Source organism: Brassica napus, chromosome C9 (assembly GCF_020379485.1).
Source record: "Brassica napus cultivar Da-Ae chromosome C9, Da-Ae, whole genome shotgun sequence".
NCBI classification, from domain to species: Eukaryota; Viridiplantae; Streptophyta; class Magnoliopsida; order Brassicales; family Brassicaceae; genus Brassica; species Brassica napus.
In genome coordinates this window covers 36,162,607-36,178,710 of record NC_063452.1, presented here as the reverse complement: position 1 = coordinate 36,178,710, position 16,104 = coordinate 36,162,607, and the positions used below count along the sequence as shown (strand labels likewise).

Here is a 16,104-nt window from a genome sequence, read left to right as displayed (position 1 = left end):
TAGTTATCAATTCTTGACGATGAAAGAAGCTTCAAGTTTTAGAAACTTATGATGCCGCACAATATAAGCACGTTGCAAAGAACCCATAACATATATTATCAATAAGCTCGCTCCTAAGCTTCTCTAATATGGATATCCAAATGCTTCTTCTGCTTTTGTTTATACATTATTGTATACAATGAAATGTAATCGTTGTGATCATAAGAATCCTTATTGCAAGAAGAACTTTAATCTTCATGTTCCACCAAACGTATAACCTATATAGTTTGTTGACAAGTAAAGTCACCAAATCTCGTCATATTTTAAGGGGACAATTTAGTTTAGTCATCTCTTGCCCTCACGACTTAAGACATGATCAAGAAGCTCCTTTGGCAGCTCCTTGTTCGCCTGCAAAAGAGAATTTGGTTTAAAAAAATTTGGTTTAACACAAGCTAATGAGAGATTAAAGTGTTTTTTTTGCTTTACTTGGAAGTGCCTCATGTGAAGTATTGGTTCACACCCAACATCCGCAATGAGTTTTCCTTGTGGAGTTTGTCGTTTGAATCGCTCTGCTTTGAATCCTCCGATTACATTTTCCACATCAGGTAGATTTTGGCATACTTTCAAGAGCGAGTTAAGCGAATTCATCTGCATCATTCATCACAAAGGCTCTTTTTACCATTTCTATCAAATGAATGAAAATAACAAAGAGCAAGAACTGACCTTCATATATGGACATGAAGCACATCCACCATGAATAGAACAGCCTTCACCGCCTGCTACTCCTGGTACAATCGGTAACACCGCATCACCAACTTTAATGGAGCTTGGACCTTTTGGGGAAGTAGTTTTTGACATGGAGTCTGATGAAACCGGAAACACTACTTCAACCTTCACTTTCGAGTTAGCAGAAGAACCTAGCAAACTCCTGATCACCGCGACAATAGATGTTACCATTCCTGACTCTGTTCCTAGAACAAACTGGAGATGGTCATCGACATCTCGGTCAACTGCTTCCTGCACCTTCTTCTTGATGAAGTCTAGTATGTTTTGTGTGGATCCTACAACACCCATGTCTCTTTTCTTTGCTTCCATTGCTAATGAAAACATTTCACCTGGAACCTCGAGGTGTGCAGTAAGAAAGGCGTCACAGTACATGTACTTTATCCTCTCCACTACCTCGTGACCGAACAGGTGATGCACAATGCACGTTCCTTCCTGCAAAAAAGAATCATATAAGCAAGCCTGTCTTCTTACCCGAACAACAAAAAGGCAAAAGTTACCTGGAAATAGTGAAGACGAGGGAGCAATGATCTAATGGAGTCTAGATTGTGCTTAGGATGAATATTGGCGATCTCTTCATCCGTCATCAAAGTCATCTGCTGGAATAGCTTTACAATATTCGCTCCCATGTAAGTATCAGGACCGTACCAAACATTTAACTCGGGCATATCAGCAAACGCCTATTGCAGGAGACAAAGAGAGACTTTTAGAAGATTAAGATGAAGAAAAAGAAAAAAGAGAGTTTTAAAACAAACCTGGAGAATCGTCTGTACAACATTAGATGAAGTGCAAGTAATGGTAGGTACAAGCTCGTGAGCAAAAGCTTTTGTTTCCAGAGATGTATTGATATAAACAACATGCAATGAAGGAGGAGAAAGAGAAGCAGCTTCGAGATAGTTCAAATATGCAGGAGCAGAAGCAGCATCAGCTAGTGAACAACCAATGGTCTCATCTGACATTCTGTACACACCAACCTACAAACCAAATTTTATTTTATATAAGAAGCAATATAACAAGAAAAAAGAAAGAAAGATAAAAGAGATGTATAAACTTGTCTAACCTCTCCAAAACCAGCTTGATCAAGGATGGCACGCACATTTTCAGACATGAAATCAACACCAAGAACTGTTATGTACTGACATCCAGCTTTAGCCATCTTGACAGCTGCATCTGCCATGATAAGAGAATCAGATATATAGATATGTGGCCAATGCTTCTGAGCAGCAGTCAAGACCCCTTGCACTTCTGGATCCATATAGAAATGAGCAGACACTCCAATCTTCTTTTCCTTCAGCACCTTGACTAGTTGTTGAACCCGTGCCTCCTCCGGAAACAAATATTTCGCCTTCAAGTTAAACCAAACAACAAATCTTAGCAGATGAGGCGGAGCCTAGATAAAAGCTAGTTAACTAAACCACTGTAACATCAACACTATGTAGTTAAAACTCAAATCTTTTCCTTCCAAACCAAATATAAAACGGATCTAGCTAATCCAGAAGAGAAATGTGCAGTGACTTATAATACAATAACAAAAAAAAAAGATCTTTCTGTACTACAACATCGAACAAAAAAAAATACAACAAAACTGAGAATTTAAAGAAATAAAAGTCTCACCTGAGCTTCAGCGAAGCTACCTTTAGCCTCGATGCCATCAGAAGTCAACAACAGTGAAGGAAACGTCTCAAAGGTCGGAGCTTTTCCTTCCTTCTCCGCCACGAGCCGCCGTGTCTTCTTCTGCATGCTCACAAGAACGTTGTGCCACGTGTTAACCCTCGATCTCTCACCACCCAACAGTCCAACGTTAAGCTCAACCAAATCCTCAGTCTTCAATTCCATCACTTCTTCAGGGGTAGCAGAATCAAGCAACTGAATCAGACAGGAACACATCCCTTTGGACACATCTGAGTCACTGTCTGCCCAAAACCGCATCTTCCCGTCTTGACCTAACTCAGCGTCAAGCCAGACCCGAGCCGTGCAGCCCATGACCCGGTTAGATTCGGTCCGGGAGGAATCGGGCATCGGAGGGAGGAGACTCGCGTAACGTAGAACCCATTTGAGCCTATCGATTGGCTCTGCGAGGGATTTGAATTCTTTGACTAGTCTCTGGAGAACGAGCTCTGTGGTTTGCGAGGAAGAAGAAGAGGTAACGGCTGAGGTTGTGAATGGAGATGTGTTTAGGTGTTGTGAGGGAGATTGAAGACACTGGAAGGATCTATGGAGAGGATTAATGGCGTGAATCCTCCTTGGAGAGGCGAAATTCAGAAGGGTGGTTTTGAAATTAGGACTAGGGTTCCGAGAGAGGACACAAGAGGAAGAAGAAGTGGGTGTGACTGAGAGAGCTAACGCCATTAGAACACAAAAAACCTTGTGATTCTGAAAAAGAAACAAAAGCTCTCTCTTGAACCTTTGGCGATGAAGACGGTGTGAAGTAGGAGAGGGGATGGTGGGGAATAGGCCGGTGGGGAATCGATGCTTAGTGCAATATGAAAGGCGTTCCACTTCGAAAAAAGTTTTATTTTTATGCATCTATCTATCCTACTAAAATAAAATAAAGTCGTTGTTATAAAAAGAATCAAAATTTTATCGTATCGGAGAAATTTAATTAAGGACAAAATTTTATATCCGTAGAAAGAAATAACACTGATATAGAAAGAGAATTTCTTATTATAGAGAAGAGAAGTGTTTTAGGTGTGAATTATAAACGATCAAATATAGAAGTTAAAAAGTAGGATTTCACTGTGTAAATAGTGCAGCGGGCCCTACACCTTTTTATATTTTCAACGAAAGCGGCTGCTTTCATAACACTCCCCCTTGGGGACCGGTGTCACTATCCATTCTCGCTTAACGTCTTTGTTGCCTCGTTAAAAACCTTTCCAGAAAAACCCAATGGAAAAAACCATAGTAAGGTAAAAAGAGTACAACTACGTAAGCTCCCCCTCGAATGAGCAGTCATAGATCCTTCTGATGGCGCATTCCAATGTTGTGGACATGTTTTCTGAATACCGAGGTAGGTAGTGATTTTGTGAAGAGGTCGGCTGCATTGTCGCATGATCGAACATATCTTACTTCAATCTCTTTATTCTTCTCGAGCTCTTGCGTGTATGAGAAAAACTTCGGAGGTATATGTTTGGTTCTATCGCTTTTGATATATTCTTCCTTCGTTTGAGCAACACATGCCGCGTTATCTTCATATAGAATAGTTGGCTCCGTATTTTCGTCAATCCCACTGCTTGAACAGATGTGTCGGCTTATTGATCTTAGCCATACACATTCTCTACTTGCTTCATGAAGTGCAATGATCTCAGCGTGATTTGAAGAAGTAGCAACAAGTGTCTGCTTCTGAGAACGCCAAGATATGGCAGTGCCTCCAATTGTAAAAACATATCCTGTCTGGGATCGAGCTTTGTGTGGATCTGACAAATAACCTGCATCTGCAAAACCAATCATTTGACCTTTGAACTTTTAGGATAAAACAAGCCTAAATCAGTTGTTCCTTGAAGGTAACGAAAGACATGTTTAATTCCATTCCAATGTCTTCGCGTAGGAGACGAACTGAATCTCGCTAAAAGATTAATGGCAAAAGATATGTCAGGTCGAGTACAATTTGCAAGATACATAAGAGCTCCAATTGCACTTAAATATGGAGTTTCAGGACCAAGTATTTCTTCATTCTCCTCAGATGGTCGAAACGGATCATTTTCAACATTAAGTGATCTAACGACCATCGGGGTGCTAAGAGGAGTTGCTTTATCCATGTTAAAGCGTTTCAATACTCGTTTGGTATATGTAGACTGGTGTACAAATATACCCTTTTGAGAATGCTCAATTTGTAATCCTAGACAATATTTTGTCTGCCCGAGATCTTTCATCTCAAATTCTCCTTTCAGATAGTTTGATGCCTTTTGGATTTCGTTTTGAGTTCCAATAATATTAAGATCATCAACGTACACAGCGATTATCACAAATCCGGATGTTGTTTTCTTTATGAAAACACAAGGGCATATAGGATCATTCGTGTATCCTTCTTTTGTTAAGTGTTCGCTAAGACGATTATACCACATTCGTTCGGATTGTTTTAACCCATATAATGATCTTTGCAATTTTATTGCACATAACTCTTTAGGTTTGGAATTTAACGTTTCTGACATTTTAAATCCATCTGGGATTCTCATATAGATATCAATATCTAATAATCCATATAAATATGCCGTAACGACATCCATGAGACGCATTTCTAAATTTTCATTGGCCGCTAGGCTCATCAGGAATCTAAATGTGATTGCGTCCATAACAGGAGAATAAGTTTCCTCATAATCAATTTCTGGCCTTTGAGAGAAACCTTGGGCTACGAGACGAGCTTTGTATCTTGTAATCTCGTTTTTCTCATTTCTTTTTCGGACAAACACCCATTTGTACCCAACAGGTTTTACATCTTTGGGTGTGAGCACAATAGGTCCGAATACATTTCGTTTGTTAAGCGAATCTAGTTCGACTTGAATCGCATCTTTCCATTTTATCCAGCCATGTCTCTTTTGACATTCATATACAGACTTTGGTTCTGGATCTTCGTTTTCTTCATTAATTTCCTTTGCTAAAAGGTATGAGAAAACGTCATCAATATCATCCATCTCATTTCGTTTCCATATCTTTCCATTATGGATGTAATTGATAGAAATCTCGTGATTTCCTTCAGATTCATGATGCTCTATATTGTCGTTAGATTCACAATTCGCTTCTTCCAAAATATTTTCCGCTATTTTGGGAGTATCATGCTTTTCACATTCCTTACGTTTTCTAGGAAGTTTATCCTTTGAACCAATAGGTCTACCGCGCTTTAAACGTGTTCCTGATTCACGCGTCTCAACTGCCGTTCCACCGTTTTGTGGTATTTCAATACGAGCAGGAGTATTTGCAGCGGGTATATGTGATTTAGTTACCATTTTGGTATCAGCAAATGCATCAGGTAGCTGATTTGCTATATTTTGTAAATGCATGATACGTCGAACTTCTAGTTCTGACTGTTTCGTAGGAGGATCAAGGTGTAATAACGATGGTACACTCCATTTGATTTCTTTTCCTATTTGCTTATTGTCTCCCCCTAGAGTTGGGAATTCTTTCTCGTTGAAATGACAATCGGCAAATCGTGCCGTCAACATGTCACCAGTTTGCGGTTCTAGGTATCGTATAATTGATGGAGAGTCACAACCAACATATATCCCTAACCTCCTTTGGGGTCCCATCTTTGTACGTTGGGGATGTACAATTGGCACATATACAGCACAACCAAAAATTCTTAAATGAGAAATATTTGGTTCTCGTCCAAATGCTACTATATTGGGGAGTATTTGTGATATGCACTTGGTCTCACCCGAATCAGTGCTTCTTCATGCAAAATAGCATGTCCCCACACGGAAGTTGAGAGTTTAGATTTCATGATCAATGGTCTCGCAATCAGTTGCAGACGTTTAATTAATGATTCAGCCAAACCATTTTGTGTATGAACATGAGCGACAGGGTGTTCAACATCAATTCCAGTTACCATACAATAATCATTGAATGCTTGAGAGGTAAATTCACCAGCGTTGTCCAGTCTAACTCTCTTTATCGGATAATCAGGAAACTGAGCTCTTAGTTTGATTATCTGAGATAAAAATCTCGCAAATGCCAAATTTCGAGAGGACAATAGACAAATATGTGACCATCTACTCGACGCGTCGATCATTACCATAAAATAATAGAATGGTCCACAAGGTGGATGTATAGGTCCACAAATATCGCCTTGAATTCGTTCAAGGAACTTTGGTAACTCTTTCTCTATTTTGGTTGGCGATGGTCTTATAATCAACTTTCCAAGAGAACACGCAATACATGTCATTTTATTCCCTTGATAAACTTCTTGGGGTTTCAGTGAATGACCATGTGAGTTCTCGATGATTTTTCGTATCATTGTAGTGCCTGGATGACCAAGACGATCATGCCATAGTGTAAAATCATCAGAATTTTCCTTAATCACCAAATGTGATTCAAGGGCACTTATATATGTATGATGCAGACCAGAAGAGAGTTTTGGTAATTTTTCCAATACCTTTTGTTTTCCTGATTTCTCAAGAGTAATATACATATACTTCTTTCCATCCTCAGTTGCAGACTGAGTATCAAATCCTTGAAGATATATGTCTTTAAAACTCAACAAATTCCTTTTAGAATTTGGAGAAAATAGTGCATTATTTATCGAGAATTTTGTCCCATTAGGTAAGTTGAAATGAGCTTTACCAATCCCTTCAATCAAGTCTGCAGGACCCGATATTGTGTTAACAGTGATATTTGTCGGTTTTAGTTCAGAAAAATATTTTCTGTGTTTCAGAATAGTGTGCGTTGTTCCACTATCTGGTATACAAATATCTTTAGTATTGATCTTGGTTGATGTTCCATTTGTAATGTCCATTTCTGAGACAAACATGAGATAATATTATTCATAAAATGTTATACATCATTAGGAAACATTAAACACACAATAATTGTACATAAGAAGGTGAAAAACACACAATAATTATACATTAATCTTCCACAAACAACAATTATTTATGGTATAATTGTGGAATTTCAAGAGTCACATGATGGGCACTTAAGCATCCGTGATAGCGGTCTCTTCGAAATCATTCACAAAGTCAGACGCATCGAGGTGCGTTGTACCCTGAGAGTGTTCCGCAAAGTTTATTTTTTTTTCTTTCCCTTTGACGGACTCCTTGTATAGAGCGCAAAGGTGTGCAGGGGTACGACATAAACGAGACCAGTGTCCCTTAGTACCGCCTCAGAAACAAGCTTCTTCTCGCTTCTGGGAGGTATTTCCTTGGTGTTCTTTTTCCTTAGGGGTTTGTTCAGAGCGGACCCACTGGAATGACTTCCTATCTTTTGGATTGTACTTTCGTCGTCGTCCACGGTAGTTTTGACGACCGCGAGCCCGAAAGGTATTATTTTCCTTTAGTGGTTTCTTCGCATCTAATGCGTTTGCTTCAGGAAACGGTTTAGAACCAGTTGGACGGGTCATGTGATTCTTGATCAGAAGCTCGTTGTTCTTTTCTGCTATGAGAAGAGCTACAATCAATTCCAAAAATTTGGTATATCCCCGCAACCTGTACTGTTGTTGCAGGGTGATGTGGCTCTTGTGGAATGTGGTGTATGCCTTCTCAAACATTTGAGATTCGGTGATCGTTTCACCACAGTATCTCAATTTAGCCACAATTCCTAACACAACAGAATTGTAATTCATCACTTTGTCGAAATCTTGGAATCTCAGACTCTGCCATTCATCCCGAGCAAGTGGAAGTGTTATGTCTTTCTGATGATCAAAACGATCTTTCAGAGACTTCCATAGCTCTTTAGGGTCTCTCATGTTGGCATAGTCATAAATAATACTTTCATCAAGGTGTCTTCTAAGGAAGATCACCGATTTAGCCTTTTCTTGAGACGTTGAATTATTATTCTCTTTAACGGTTTGGGATAGACCAAGAGATTCATGATGAAGTTCAACATTTGTAACCCATGAAATGTAGTTGGTACCAGTGATGTCTAAAGCTGGAAATTGGAGCTTCTCTATGTTTTCCATTTGTATTTCTAAGACACAAAATAAAAATTATTAGAATATTATTAATATTAAAAGAAACCGTTTACATTAATCATGCAAGCAATTACAAGGAGAAGCAACGCATAGAAAAGTAAACCGACATTAAGCATAAATTCTCCAGAAGCAAATTCTCCAACAAAAAGACCATACATAGAAGCAAAAATAAAAATTGCACATAAGACCAAAAATCCGCGAATCATCTTTCTTGAAATGAAAAAAAATCGGAGGAGAGCGATTTGAAATATTTTGAGAGAAGATGAAATGTTTTGGATGATAAAATGGAGTGAAAATGATTTGTATTTATAGATGGAAATCACTGTTCATGACCATTTGAGAAAGGAAAAATTTTGGAAAAATTTTCTTTGTGACCGTTGGTGTTAAATCGAGTGCACCAAAAATCAGTCTGAAAATATTGTATTAAACAGTCAATCAAATCTATAAAATTTCATAAAAATTAATAAAAGTAAAGAATTATGGAAATGAAATATTTATGTTATGACAATAAATCGTGCGACGGCTCAGCCGGTCAATGCAGAGTAATAAATAAATTATACGGCGGCTCGGCCGACCAATTAATAATAAACAGAATATAAGGCGGCTCGGCCGACCAATAAATAATAAACAGAATATAACGCGGCTCGGCCGACCAATAAATTAATTAAATTACTAAAAAATAATATAGACGGTATTCCGGCCATTATAACATGATATAAATAATAGTAGAGGCGGTATACCGACCATTATAGCAGGGTATAAATGATACAAATAAATTTTACCAAATTGAAGAACGATCGTGCTGATAACGTGTTATAAAAAGAATCAGAATTTTATTGTATCGCAGAAATTTAAATAAGGGCAAAATTTTATACCCGTAGAAAGAAATAACACTGATATAGAAAGATATTTTCTTATTTGAGAGAAGAGAAGTGTTTTAGGTGTGAATTATAAACGATCGGAATCGATCGTTTATATAGAAGTTAAAAAGTAGGATTTCACTGTGTAAATAGTGCAGCGGGCCCCACATCTTTTTATATTTTCAACGAAAGCGGCTGCTTTCATAACAGGCATCACTTTTTTCATCTGTAATTATTTGATTTGGACTATTCATAAAAAATATCTTTTTTTTTCTTATGTAGACGCTGTAAACCAAGGTGTTAACTCTGCATTTGCATCGACGAAAGACGGTTGTTTCCTAGCACTGCGTGCCAAGCTATCCGCCCTTATGTTTTCCGTCTTAGGTACATGACGATATCTGAGTTGGTGAAGCTTCTTCTCAAGAGCATAATGTCTTCCAGGTAGCTTTCAAATGCTGGTTATTCCTCTGGTTCCGAAACCATCTTCACCAGTTGAGAACAATCTATTGCAAACGTTACCCGAAACTGTCTTAAATTCTTCATGCATTCCATTGCCCAAATCAAAGCCTCCGTCTCCGCATGAAGGGGTGAGAGACTTGCCCTTACATTCCTTGCTCCTAACAAACCCTCAAACCCCGGTAGTGTACTGAACCAGCCTTGTCCTGAAAATAAGTCCTTATCTTTCCAAGAACCATCTGTGAAGCACCATCTTCCTATAGTTCCTACATTAGGTCTGGTCGGTACTACATTTACCTCCATGGGGTTATTGGTAACATGTACCTCAGCCCAAAGTGTTGATTCCAATGCTGCTAAGTTAAGTGTTTCCCTCGGATCAATATCAATGTTACTGAAAACTTTATTATTCCGACCCTTCCAAATGTACCATAGTATCCATGCGAACTGATGGTCCTCCATTTTTGATTTAACTCTCCAGAACAGATGATCCATATTAGCAAACAAAGAGCCAATAGGAAAAAGACTTGGATTCGATGGGATCTTAGATAGTGCCCACACTTGACGTGTCGGAGACCATTCAAAGAACACAGGATTTATTGATTCCTCCGAATCTCCACACCGTGCACAACATGTATCTCCATGTATTCGTCTCGCTTTTAGATTTTTTGTTACCGCTATACAACCTGTCAATAACTGCCATAAGAAATGTCTTAACTTCGGAGGACACTTCACTTTCCAGCAGAAAGCTTTGAGAATATCTACATTGGGTCCATAAAAATCTGGCGTTTTTTCCTTGTCAGGGTATATTCTTTCTACTTGATACCCTGATTGTACCGTATACTTCCCATTATTGGTGAAGTGCCATCTATCCCTATCTTCCATTTGATTTCTACTCAAAGGAATACGTTCAATCATCTTTGCATTGTGTGGTTCCACCAAAGTCCTAATTGCCTGTAGATTCCATGTTCGGGATTCCTGGTTAATGAAAGAATCCACTGTGAGGTCCGAGTAACTGTTATGAAGGTTTTTGTTAGCTGGTCTCGGGCGAGTGGATGGGATCCAGGGATCATTCCATACTGAAATAGATGATCCTGTTCCAACCCTTTTGATTTGTCCTTTACAAACCAGAGATCTAGCAGAGATAATACTCCTCCAGCCATATGACGGGGAATATGAGCGAATCGGTTCTAGGGGTGAAGCATTCCTGTAATACCGTCCTTTGAAAACTCGAGAGAAAATGGCATCTGGCTTATCGATCAGCCTCCACAGCTGCTTTCCAAGCATCGCCGTATTAAAATCAGTCAAGTCCTTGAATCCTAGCTCACCATTCCTTATGTTCGCATAATTTATCCCATGATTGCCAGTGCATTCCTCTTGTGCTTTCACCTGGACTCCACCAAAACTGAGCTACCGCACTCGTTAATTTCTTTACTGTTGCTTTCGGTAACCGATACACAGACATCACATGATTTGACAGAGCCGTAATTACTGATTTAATAATCACCTCTTTTCCTCCCTTGGTGAAAAATCTAAACGTCCATCCACTCACCCTATTATTTAGACGCTCTTGTACAAAGCCAAACACTTGTACCTTAGATCCTCCTAGACTTTCTGGCAGTCCTAAATAAGATCTCATCCCGCCTAGGTTCTGAATTCCCAAAATATCTCTCAACTCTTGGCGACTGGTTTCCTCAATATTATGTCCAAATTGAATTGATGATTTCTGAAAGTTAATTTGTTGTCCTGAAACAACCTCATAGTCCTTTAGTATCCTGAGAATAGTTTGACACTCTTCTTTTTTTGCCTTACAAAAGAAAAGACTATCATCTGCAAATAGCAAATGAGAAATTGCCGGACACGCTCTTGCTACCTTCATACCAGTTAACTGTTTTCCCCCCTCCGCTTTTTTTATATTTGCAATTAAAGCCTCAGTACACATAATAAATAAATAAGGTGATAAGGGATCCCCTTGACGTAATCCCCGCTGAGGAGTTATAAGGCCTCTTGGCTGTCCATTGATAAGTACCCTATATTGAACTGAAGATATACACCCTCGCATTAATTTAACCCAATGTGGATCAAATCCCATTTTTTGTAGGAGAGCTTCAATAAAATTCCACTCTATCCGATCATATGCCTTATTCATATCCGTTTTAATTGCCATAAACTTATTTTGACAAGACTTATTAGTTCGCAAACCATGAAACATTTTCTGCGCAATAAGAATATTATATGATATTAACCTTCCTGCCACAAAGGATGATTGCGTTTCCGAAATTAGACGGGGAAGACAACTTTTCAACCTTTGACACAAAACTTTCGAGATAATCTTATAACCAACGTTACATAAGCTAATCGGCCTGAGTTCCGTCATCCTTGTAGGTCTCTCTATTTTTACGATCATACAAATGTTAGTTATATTTAACCGTGGGTCCATTTCACCTGTGACCAAGAAATTATTCACCAACTCAATCACATCCTTTTTAACGACACTCCAGGAATGCTGGAAAAATATAGCAGTCATTCCATCCGGGCCCGACGCTTTCTCTGGATGCATCATGAATAACGCTTGTCAAGCCTCTTCCTCTGTTGCTAATCGCAGTAACATTTGATTCGTCTGGGGAGAAATTTATTGTCCTATCTCCTCCAGAAAATTATCAAACTCTGTTGGATTAGTCGTACTGAATAAATCATCAAAATAATCTACCGCCACCATCTCAACTTCAGTCTCCTCTGTGACCCAATTACCTGCTTCATCATGGAGCCCTACTATTATATTTCTGATCCGACGTTGCTTTGTTAAAACATGGTAAAACTTTGTATTAAGGTCCCTAGATGAATACCACATATTTCGACTCTTCTGATGCCAATATTCCTCCTCATCCTTGTAAGCTTCTTGTAATTTCCAGGAAATCTCTATAATATCCTCTTGTGATCTATTGTTATCTGTTTGTACTTCTTCCAGTGCTTGTTGGAAATTCAGAATTTTGTCCTTCTCATAAGGTTGATTGTCTTTCCGCCATGACGAAATTTCACGACGGCAATTATTAATTTTTGTAATGAAATCCTCTGATTGACCTTTCTGGTTCTCTGTCCACCCCAATACAATTGATTCCATTAGTCCCTCTTGGCCTATCCATCTCTTATCAAACCTGAACTGTCCCCTTTTTTTCCTTGATACTTGATCCTCCAAGAAAGCAATCACAGGTCGATGGTCCGATCCCACCAGTCTCAAGTATTCTGTATAAGAACATGGAAAAAGTGTATGTCATTCCTCATTAGCCAAAGCTCTATCCAGTTGACATCTTACCGTTACTGCTCTTTTCCCTTTACCTCTCTTTCCTTGCCACGACATTTTATTACCTCGAGCCGAGAATTCTAGTACACCACTATTCCTTATCATATTGTTAAAAGGAATAAAGGAAGCCGCACACCTTAGAGATCCCCCATCCTTTTCATGATTCCCAGTGATCTCATTTAAGTCTCCTATAATAAACCAGGGCTCCGAGCGTGATAATCCATACTGAGTTAATCTCTCCCACACCTGTTCTCTTAATTTTTGAACCGGCTCTCCATAGACAAAAGTAAGGAAAACTTGTTTCCCTTTAACCACCGCCTCAACATCTATCTTTCTATTGCTAGAATATAGAATCCTAACTTGGTACTCATTATTGTAAAAAAGAGCTAGACTGCCACTTCTCCCATTTGGATCCACCGTAACTAGGCTATCGTAACCAAAGTGTGATTGGAACCTTTGAACAAATTCAAATTCCTGTTTCGTTTCCGATAAAAACAAAAATTCTGGTTTATGTTTATGCCATGTCTCCCGAAGATAACTTATGGTCCAATGACTTCCAAGACCTATGCAATTCTAACTTAATATTTTCATATAAAATAATATTTACATTGCTCAGTCGAGCTTGTAGATGGTTTAAAGATACCCCACAGTTTGATCACAAATTCCCAAAACCGCCATACCACCACTACTATCAAAGATACAACAAACCCTTGATGATCACTTGTAATCGTCATCTTATATCCATACAACAGTCTAACCAATACATTATGTACAAGCGTTCTGAAACTCAAATAGTATACTTTCCTTTTCATTCCCACTAGCCCATTATCTCTACTATATAAAAAGAACTAATTTAAAGGTTCCTAAGCTATGCCATCTAGGATAAAATATTCCCACCCAATCAAACTTACACCTCATCATAATTTGCCATGTAACCTTCTTAATTGCCGACAATTGAGACAATATTGGACGTCTATTTTAATACTCACATGGCTTTTAAACTATACATGATTTTTATGTTGCAGTGACCCATGATGAAACCCAAAATATATGCTAACTGAACCACCGTTTAAACTTTTGGACTTCATCTTCTTTGTTTCTTTATGTGGTTCCCTTACGTTTACACCTTCTGCTATTTCATCCTTAAATCCCCTTCGGTTACTCTAACATCTAATGTCATGCAGTCCTTTCCAATCCCTCTACTTTACTCTTTTATAAATAACTACATTTACAATTCTTCACCTTGACCTAAATCACCTAGGGGGTGGGCTAGAGTTCCTTGTGATTGATTTGATGAACAGGTATGAGATAAGCTTCCTTAACATAATCTTTTGCTTAGTCAGAATTACTTATTCTACTACAGAGTACTGTCATACAGGGTTTCATATCGCCTAATTGTGTTGTCCGTTACCCAAGTAACCTCAACCGTGGAGCCACCTCCAATATATTCTATCTTATGAGAGTGTATCATCGTCAATCAGGTCCGATAAAGTTTCAGTTTTTTTTCAAACTTAGTTATCTTTATTATTGCTAATCCAAATCGAAGAGAATTCTCTTTGTGGCGATTGTATACAGTGCTTGCATTTCGTATCTTGTTATTCCTCCTCTTCTGGTACGTTTCTCCTTCAATTCAATTTCTCAAAAGATGTTTATTTTTATTTTTTAAATGTAGTTTCTTTCTCTGTTGGGAATGTTGAGTAGAATATAACCTTTCTTACATTTTAACAGAAATCCTTTTGGTTAACCCTCGCAAGCCGTGAACCTCCCTCCAGATTGGAATTGGATGATGATGCAAGCATGAAGGTATATGGCTGGTTACCAAAAGCTCTCTCAAAAACACCTTTCCTTCATAGAGAGATCAGAGAACACTGACTGATCTGATCGTGGAAATCTCTTTGCAGCCTTGGAGCGTTCTGGCCATATGATATCATCAGAAACTACATCGTATTGATCTTGAGAAACTTCAGTTCGTTGGAGACTCTCTCAAGATTGAGACAAGAGAACATGTGGTAATACTTATATTAAATTTAAGAAACTGAAAGAAAATATATGTTTTCGTGTCAGAGTCGTAAAGAGTGCTGGACTATTAGGGCGTATACTCAACCTAGAATACATTGTCTTGGTAGGCACGCCAGAGGAATCCGTGGCTCCTTTCTTCGAAACTTCGATAAGCTTGGATTTTCTGAACACTTTTCCATAATCATCTTACTGCTGAATAAGCTGGAGAGATGCATCCTCCTTATAGATTTTATTTATGTATAGATTGTATTGTGTTCCAAAAAAAATGTGTGTAGATTGTATTATATGTATTTATATTTTTATGTGAAAAATTGTTGAAGTTCATATTATCATATATCTATTTAAATTGTTTGTTCCGTAGTTTTGCGTATACGTCTTTGGTTGATTAAAATTCACATGTAATAATATTGAATATATGTCTCGTGCAGATTGTTATTTAGGAAAAAGTTGAAAATGCTATTTTGAATATGAAATAATCTAAGATTTTTTTTTTTTGGAAATGCTCTTTTTGAATATGGAATAATTAAGATATATATATATATATATATATATATATATATATATATATATTTTAACATAATACAAGATGGTTAAAAAAATTATTGAGGAAACGAAAATATATTATAAAATATATTTGAAGTTACTTAAAGAGTATATATATTGATTAACATCAGATCGAAGATTATATTTTTATGAAAACATCGCAGGATTATGTGTAACACAATATATTATCTGAGATTAGTCATATTTGAGGAGGTTGCTAAAGAATTCTATGCTCGAAAATTAAAAATTAACAAAAATATCACTTAATTTATCAAAACAAAAAGTTATGTAACATGTACATAAAAGAAATATTGAAATATATTGTTTGTTTGCTTTTGAACATGTAAAAACAACAAATAACTTTATCATGGCAAATGCAATTTTTTTTATCTGTTTCATAATTTAAGGTAGGGCTGTTCAATATGGTAAAACCGTACCGAACCGAACCGAACCGAACCGAAATAGACAATATGGTTTGGTTTATAACCGATTTAAATCGAATAAACCGAAGAAAACCAATCAAAAATAGAAACATGTAAATATATATA

At 37.8% G+C, this 16,104-nt stretch overlaps 2 protein-coding genes across 2 annotated transcripts; both read right to left on the bottom strand.

Annotated features, from left to right (window-relative positions):
* Positions 1-64: 64 nt before the first annotated feature.
* On the bottom strand, positions 65-3,307 carry LOC106421478 (quinolinate synthase, chloroplastic). The gene is made up of 7 exons (XM_013862317.3): positions 2,377-3,307; positions 1,823-2,107; positions 1,518-1,736; positions 1,263-1,442; positions 703-1,197; positions 466-627; positions 65-387 (listed from the first exon to the last, which is right to left on the bottom strand). Exons 1-7 carry the CDS (start codon positions 3,286-3,288, stop codon positions 325-327), a joined length of 2,316 nt encoding a protein of 771 aa, XP_013717771.2. The 5' UTR covers positions 3,289-3,307; the 3' UTR covers positions 65-324.
* A 4,266-nt stretch (positions 3,308-7,573) lies between these two features.
* Positions 7,574-8,368, bottom strand: LOC125592635. Its single transcript, XM_048767960.1, has one exon. The coding sequence runs from the start codon at positions 8,366-8,368 to the stop codon at positions 7,574-7,576; it is 795 nt and encodes a 264-aa protein (XP_048623917.1).
* Positions 8,369-16,104: the final 7,736 nt, after the last annotated feature.

Bases quoted from the DNA above. Each gene is read 5' to 3' on its own strand.
- LOC125592635 (XM_048767960.1), bottom strand. From the start codon at position 8,368: ATGGAAAACATAGAGAAGCTCCAATTTCCAGCTTTAGACATCACTGGT.
- LOC106421478 (XM_013862317.3), bottom strand. From the start codon at position 3,288: ATGCATAAAAATAAAACTTTTTTCGAAGTGGAACGCCTTTCATATTGC. The intron at 1,198-1,262 runs GTAACTTTTGCC...TCTTTTTTGCAG, and splicing joins CTCGTCTTCACTATTTCCAG to GAAGGAACGTGCATTGTGCA. The intron at 628-702 runs GTCAGTTCTTGC...TGAATGATGCAG, and splicing joins CTTCATGTCCATATATGAAG to ATGAATTCGCTTAACTCGCT.